General features: G+C 49.4%; 1 protein-coding gene across 2 annotated transcripts; it reads left to right on the top strand.

Moving 5' to 3' along the window:
* Window positions 1-367: 367 nt before the first annotated feature.
* LOC148111557 (uncharacterized) lies at window positions 368-3,941 on the top strand. Of its 2 annotated transcripts, none has more exons than XM_087881212.1 (2): window positions 368-591; window positions 3,661-3,941. In XM_087881212.1, exons 1-2 carry the CDS (start codon window positions 382-384, stop codon window positions 3,877-3,879), a joined length of 429 nt encoding a protein of 142 aa, XP_087737338.1. In that variant the 5' UTR covers window positions 368-381; the 3' UTR covers window positions 3,880-3,941. The 2 variants fall into 2 exon arrangements, with proteins under 2 accessions (XP_087737338.1, XP_087737339.1); XM_087881213.1 differs by having other exon boundaries at window positions 3,664-3,941.
* The last annotated feature ends 3,851 nt before the right edge of the window (window positions 3,942-7,792 follow it).

Raw genomic sequence — 7,792 nt, forward strand, 5'->3', positions numbered from 1 at the left:
GCTTCATCTCTGGAGGCTTTCAAGAAGAGACTGGACTGCCATCTGTCAGAAATGGGGTAGGGTCTCCTGCTTGGGCGGGGGGTTGGACTAGATGACCCACAAGGTCCCTTCCAACTCTTATTCTCTTCTGTAATAGAGCCACGTGTAAATGAAATGGGCCGAACCGAATTGTGACTCAGAAAAAGGGGCTCTCTCCAGGATAAGGCAAAGCCAACCGGAGACACCCCGCGCCCCCCCCCAAGCCATGAGGTTGGCAGGATAGACCCCCCCCTCCAAGAGTCACTCAGCCTGCTAACCAATAAAGCTGCTGCCCCATCTGTGACTTCACAGCCCATCATCCAGGTGGGCTGCAGGCACCACTCGGGCACTCCTGCCTCCACCATGCGTGGCCCTCTCTGCCTTTTCTGCCTGTGCCAGGGAGGCTCGGCCGCGCACCAAGGCATCGCCGGTGGGCAGGATGCAGAAGGGCCCCTCTCCCTGGTGTGGGAGTGGTTGGCGGTGTGCTCGGCCATGGTGGTGGCACTGGTGCTGGCGCTGGCGACGAAATTGCTCACCAGGAACCAAAGCCCAGAAGGCAGGAGAACATCCAAGGTGAAGGGCCCAGGACTTCCACGGGTTAACAGAGTTGGAAGAGGGACCTTATAGGTCAGTGACGGCGAACCTTTTCGGCACCGAGTGCCGAAACCAGAACTCACTGACTTGCGTGTGCATGCATGCGTGTGCTCTGGAGCACCGGAAACCTGAAGAGCAGCTGGCCGGCAGGTGCATGCCTGTTTTGGGGGCTTTTTTCGGGCCGTTTTCAGGCCGTTTTTTGAGCCGTTTTCAGGCCGTTTTTTGGGCCATTTTCAGGCTGTTTTTTGGGCCGTTTTCAGGCTGTTTTTGGGGCCATTTTCAGGCTGTTTTTTGGGCTGTTTTCAGGCTGTTTTTTGGGCCATTTTCAGGCTGTTTTTTGGGCTGTTTTCAGGCTGTTTTTTGGGCCGTTTTCAGGCTGTTTTTTGGGCCATTTTCAGGCTGTTTTTGGGGCCATTTTCAGGCCGTTTTTTGAGCCATTTTCAGGCCGTTTTTTGGGCCGTTTTCAGGCTGTTTTTGGGGCCATTTTCAGGCTGTTTTTGGGGCCATTTTCAGGCTGTTTTTTGGGCTGTTTTCAGGCCGTTTTTTGAGCCGTTTTCAGGCCGTTTTTTGGGCTGTTTTCAGGCTGTTTTTTTGGGCCGTTTTCAGGCTGTTTTGGGGCCATTTTCAGGCTGTTTTTTGGGCCGTTTTCAGGCTGTTTTTGGACCATTTTCAAGCCGTTTTTTGGCCGTTTTCAGGGCCGTTTGGGGGGCTTTTTTCAGGCCATTTTTCGGCCCATTTTCAGGCCATTTTGGGGCCGTTTTTTGGGCCATTTTTTGGGCTTTTTTCAGGCCATTTTTCAGGCCATTTTTGGGCCATTTTCAGGCTATTTTTGGGCTGTTTTCAAGGCCATTTTTAGGCCATTTTCAGGCCATTTTTTGGGCCGTTTTCAGGCTGTTTTGGGGCCATTTTCAGGCTGTTTTTTGGGCATTTTCAAAGCTGTTTTTTCGGGCTTTTTTCAGGCCATTTTCAGGCCATTTTTGGGCCGTTTTCAGGGCCATTTTTGGGGCTTTTTTCAGGCCATTTTTCAGGCCATTTTTGGGGCCATTTTTAGGCCGTTTTTTGGGCCATTTTCAGGCTATTTTTTGGGCTGTTTTCAAGGCCATTTTTGGGCCATTTTCAGGCCGTTTTTTGGGCCGTTTTCAGGGCCATTTTTTGGCCATTTTTCAGGCCAAAACGACCTGAAAACCAGCTTGAAAACAACCCGAATGCCAAAAAAATGGTTTTTCACCAGCTGTTCTTCTGGTTTCCTGTTTTTTGGCCATTTTTTGGGCTGTTTATCGGTGCTCCAGCGCCTGCAATGACCAGCTGGAAACCAGAAGAGCAGCTGGCTCTGTGTGCCACCTCTGGCACATGTGCCATAGGTTCGCCATCACAGTTATAGGTCATCTAGTCCAACCCCGTCCCCCGCTCAAGACTTGAAGGGCCTGGGTGGGGAAGCGGTGCCTGGGCCCTGTTTGTGGCCATCAGGGGTGGGGAAGCGCTCCGGATTCACTGTGATGTGTGATGGGGCGGCAAACAAATAAATGTAGGCAGTCCTCAACTTACAACGTAATTGAGCCCAAAATTTCTGTTGCTAAGCGAGACGATTGTTAAGTGAGCTTTGCCCCTCCCCATTTTGTGACCTTTCCTGCCACCGTCGTTAAGCAGATCGCTGCTGTTGTTACATTAGTAACACGGTTGTTAAGCGAATCTGGCTTCCTCGTTGACTTTGCTTGCCAGAAGGTCGCAAAAAGGGGATCTGACAAGCAAAGTCAAATTCACTTAACAACCGCGTTACTAACTTTAACAACAGCAGCAATTCGCTTAACAACGATGGCAAGGAAGGTCAAAAAAACTGGGGCGAAATTCACTGAAGAAATGTCTCGCTTAACGACAGAAATGTTGGGCTCAATTGAGGTCGTAAATCGAGGACTACCTGTATTCCGTTGTGGTAGACCATGAAATGAGGAAAACCAAGGAGGTTTTGAACACTTTTGTGTAAAGCGACAACGTCCCCTTTTTCTCTCACAATCACACTTAAAAAACACACTTTCCTTATCTATCTCGAATGAATTTTGCAACGGTGTTTTTTCCAAACCTGGCGACTTTCACCTGTGTGGACTTCAATTCCCAGAATTCCCCAGCTAGCCGGAGGAATTCTGGGAGCTGAACTCCGCACAGCTTAAAGTCACCAAGTTTGAAAAAAAAAAACACTGTTCTACAACCGGTCTCTCAAATTTGACAACTTTTAAGACTTGTGGACTTCCACTCCCAGAATTCCCTACCTGGCGTGACAGGTGGGAGAATTCTGGGAGTTGAAGTCCACACAGCTTAAAAAGTCGCTGAATTCGAAAAAACATCATTCTAGACATGTGATGGTTAACCCTTTCGCTGTTGTGTGCCAAAAGCAGGGGGAGTGCAGGGGGGGTCGCATATGTGTGTGCCCACACCCATAATTCAATGCCCCCCAAGCCCCACCCCCCTGTGCATGTGCACGCAACCCCTCCCCCCATGCTTCCCCCACTTTTGGCACACGACGGCAAAAAGGTCACCAGTGGGCCTAGTAGGCCCGTTTTTCGCCCTCCCCAGGCTCCAGAGGCTTTTTTGGAGCCCGGGGAGGGCAAGCCCCCTGGAGGCCCTCTGGAGGCCAGAAACAGCCAATTTCCCAACTTCCAGTGGGCCCGGAAGGCCCAAAAATCAGCTGGCTGGTGCGCTGGAGCTGACCTAGGGCAACGCTCACGTGCCCACAGATATGGCTCAGCGTGTCACCTGTGGCACGCATGCCATAGGCTCGCCATCACGGTTCTAGACCACTGCATCCCCGAGAACAAGGGACATTTTTGCCCGTTGCTTGCCTCTTTCGGGTCTCCACCACACCGGATTAAGAAAATTGTTGTGGGTGCTTCGTCACTGGAGGCTTTCAAGAAGAGACTGGACTGCCATCTGTTAGAAATGGTGTAGGGTCTCCTGCTTGGGTGGGGGTTGGACTAGATGACCTCCAAGGTCCCTTCCAACTCTGGTCATCTATAAATCTCCGTTTTTCTCCTATTCTCCTGTCCCTTTCCGCAGCAGCGAGATGCCCTGGCTGATTCAGACGAGCTGAAAAACCGACTCCTGCAGACTTTCTCCCGGATGGAACAGGAGCTGGTCAGACTCATGACCTTAGTCCGCAACCACAAGGCCGGCCTCGTCACCCGCCACCGCGGCTGCAAATCCCCCGCCTGCCAGCGGGTTCGAGAGAACAGCAAAGCCTTCAATTTGGCTGTCTACGATATCGTTGAGGAGTGAGCTACAGGAAAAGAGATTAGATACGGGAAATAAAAGTATTAACAGTGGACGGGCACCACTTGGCCGAGATTGTGCCCTCTTGTGTACGGTCCAGATTACAAGTGCCCCTCGGGGTGGGGGGGTGGTGGATGGCGCCAGACAACAATCCTGTGAAGTTGTGATGCACACACGGGAAGTCTGCTCCAGAAGTGGGTTTCACATAAGTTTACCAACGGATTTGCCGCGCACCGAAAACGTGAGCGCGCGGACGCCCCTTCCGTGCATGCATTTTGCTCGCACGCATGCGCGGCCTCCACGCATGTGCGTGGCTTAGAAAACGTGGCTAAATAGGATGGCATAGCGCCAGCGCGAGTGGGCAGGTCGCCACTGGTCTCCTGACGTCGCGATTCTAGGCTTATCTGCACCAGATTAATCCATCTTGGCGGATCGGCTTAAAACCCCATTCCAGACGGCTGCCGATAAGCCATGATTGGCTTTAGCCAGTGGTGGGATTCAAATAATTTAACAACCGGTTCTCTGCCCTAATGACCATCTGGGTAGGCGTGGCTCGGTGATCATGCGACCGTATCGGCGTGACCAACTCGACGTCACTCACATCGATGGGCACTTCGCCTTAGCTGTTACAATGTAATAAGGGTTAACCAGAGAGGCAGTTTCTGTAAGCAGGGCAATAAAGATTAGGCTAGAAACAACACCAGAATGTTGTAATTCCTTACAGGATTAGCCCTGTAAAGTGGGAAAAAAAACCAAAATAAGATTTTTTTCCAACAACTGGTTCTCTGAACTGCTTAGAAAGTTAACAACCGGTTCTCCCGATTAGCTGCGAACTGGCTGAATCCCACCAGTGGTTTTAGCCATATTTCGAGCCCCCTCTCCCAGAGGTGGGTTTCAGCAGGTTCTGATCAGTTCTGGAGAACCGGTAGCAGAAATTTTGAGTAGTTCGGAGAACCGGTAGTAAAAATTCTGACTGGCCCCGCCCCCATCAATTCTCTGCCTCCCGAGTCCCAGCTGATGGGGATTTTGCAGTAACCTTCCCCTGGATTGGGGAGGGAATGGAGATTTTACAGTATCCTTCCTCTGCCACGCCCACCAAGCCACACCCACAGAACCGGTAGTAAAAAAATTTGAAACCCACCACTGCCCCCCCTCCCCTCACCATGGTTCTGCGTGCGATGCAAAGTCAGACTGTAAACCGGGGTTGATGCACTGCAAAAGCCAAATCGATGCTAACAAAACTTCAACCAGGCAAAGGCCAGGATTATCCACTTAAGAAATTTTTTTTTGAACTTTGCACTCATCATATATAGACCGTAGAATAATGGAGTGTGAAAGGACCTTGGAGGTCATCTAGTCCAACCCCCCCGCCCGAGCGGGAGACCCTACACCATTTCTGACAGATGGCAGTCCAGTCTCTTCTTGAAAGCTTCCAGTGGTGAAGCTCCCACAACTTCTGGTGGCAAGCTGTTCCACTGGTTAATTGCTCTCACTGTCAGGAAATTCCTCCTCATTTCCAGGTTGAAAATCTCCTTGGTCAGTTTCCATCCATTCTTCCTTGTCTGGCCTTCAGCTGCTTTGGAGAATAGCTTGACCCCCTTCCTCCTCTCTGGGGCAGCCCCTCAAATATTGGAAGATGCTCTCCTGTCTCTCCTGGTCCTTCTCTTCCCTAGACCAGCCAGGCCCAGTTCCTGCAACCGTTCATCATACAGTTTAGCCTCCAGATACCTGATCATTTTGGTTGCTCTTCTCTGCACTCTTAGAATTCTCAGCATTTTTTATTTTTATTTTTTGGTATCATGGTGACCGGAAGTGGTGCATGTAGTGCAGAGAAAGACAATCTTTGGGGTCAGTCGTGGCACGTGCTGCAATTTTTTTAATTTTTATCCCTTGGCCTGCTGGGAGAGGCACCTGAAGAGGATTTTAGAAGAATTTAGACAAGTCTAGACATATTTGGACAGTGATATGCTGCCGAGGAGCAGGTGAGAATTTTTTCTGGGTCGCCCAAATCACACATTGGGAAACTCTGCACTCGTGTCCAGCACCCCCAGCACCGAAGAATGGGTAGGTGGGTGTCATTCAAGCTACCCACCCCAAGTCTCTTGCATAACCAGCTTGTCTGTCTTGGCCTATTTTTTAAAAAAAACTCTTTTATTTTATTCAGAACAAAGGTAAAATACAAAATACAAAACACAAATCAGTCAGAACATTTATTGTTAGCTAGGGAGTTCTGGGAGTTGAAGTCCACCTATGCTGAACCAGGGAATTCTGGGAGTTGAAGTTCACACATGCTGACTAGGAAATTCTGGGAGTTGAAATTCACACATGCTGACTAGGAAATTCTGGGAGTTAAAGTTCACACATGCTAGCTAGGGAATTCTGGGAGTCGGAGTCCACCTATGCTGAACTAGGGAATTCTGGGAGTTGAAGTTCACACACACACTAGCTAGGGAATTCTGGGAGTTGAAGTTCACACATGCTGAACTAGGGAATTCTGGGAGTTGAAGTTCACACATGCTGAACTAGGGAATTCTGGGAGTTGAAGTTCACACACACACTAGCTAGGAAATTCTGGGAGTTGAAGTTCACACATGCTGAACTAGGGAATTCTGGGAGTTAAAGTTCACACACACACTAGCTAGGGAATTCTGGGAGTTGAAGTTCACACATGCTGAACTAGGGAATTCTGGGAGTTAAAGTTCACACACACACTAGCTAGGAAATTCTGGGAGTTGAAGTTCACACATGCTGAACTAGGGAATTCTGGGAGTTAAAGTTCACACACACACTAGCTAGGGAATTCTGGGAGTTGAAGTTCACACATGCTGAACTAGGGAATTCTGGGAGTTGAAGTTCACACACACACTAGCTAGGAAATTCTGGGAGTTGAAGTTCACACATGCTGAACTAGGGAATTCTGGGAGTTAAAGTTCACACACACACTAGCTAGGGAATTCTGGGAGTTGAAATTCACACATGCTGACTAGGAAATTCTGGGAGTTAAAGTTCACACATGCTAGCTAGGGAATTCTGGGAGTCGGAGTCCACCTATGCTGAACTAGGGAATTCTGGGAGTTGAAGTTCACCCACACACTAGCTAGGGAATTCTGGGAGTTGAAGTTCACACATGCTGACTAGGAAATTCTGGGAGTTGAAGTTCACACACACACTAGCTAGGGAATTCTGGGAGTTGAAGTTCACACATGCTGACTAGGAAATTCTGGGAGTTGAAGTTCACACATGCTAGCTAGGGAATTCTGGGAGTCGGAGTCCACCTAAGCTGAACTAGGGAATTCTGGGAGTTGAAGTTCACACACACACTAGCTAGGGAATTCTGGGAGTTGAAGTTCACACATGCTGAACTAGGGAATTCTGGGAGTTGAAGTTCACACATGCTGAACTAGGGAATTCTGGGAGTTGAAGTTCACACACACACTAGCTAGGAAATTCTGGGAGTTGAAGTTCACACATGCTGAACTAGGGAATTCTGGGAGTTAAAGTTCACACACACACTAGCTAGGGAATTCTGGGAGTTGAAGTTCACACATGCTGAACTAGGGAATTCTGGGAGTTGAAGTTCACACACACACTAGCTAGGGAATTCTGGGAGTCGGAGTCCACCTAAGCTGAACTAGGGAATTCTGGGAGTTGAAGTTCACACACACACTAGCTAGGGAATTCTGGGAGTCGGAGTCCACCTAAGCTGAACTAGGGAATTCTGGGAGTTGAAGTTCACACACACACTAGCTAGGGAATTCTGGGAGTTGAAATCCACACATGCTGACTAGGGAATTCTGGGAGTTGAAGTTCACACATGCTAGCTAGGGAATTCTGGGAGTTGAAGTCCATTCATCCTAAAGTTGCCAGGGTTGAGGCCTGGTAGCTCACCTCTGCAGGGGTTTGTGATGTCACGGCTAGT

The sequence above is a fragment of the Pantherophis guttatus genome, chromosome 18 (genome assembly GCF_059756535.1).
Source record: "Pantherophis guttatus breed Tessera chromosome 18, ASM5975653v1, whole genome shotgun sequence".
NCBI lineage: Eukaryota > Metazoa > Chordata > Lepidosauria > Squamata > Colubridae > Pantherophis > Pantherophis guttatus.

Coding starts and splice junctions, on each gene's coding strand:
- LOC148111557 (XM_087881212.1), top strand. CDS start 382: ATGCGTGGCCCTCTCTGCCTTTTCTGCCTGTGCCAGGGAGGCTCGGCC. Junction 592..3,660: donor AAGGCAGGAGAACATCCAAG/GTGAAGGGCCCA, acceptor CCCTTTCCGCAG/CAGCGAGATGCCCTGGCTGA.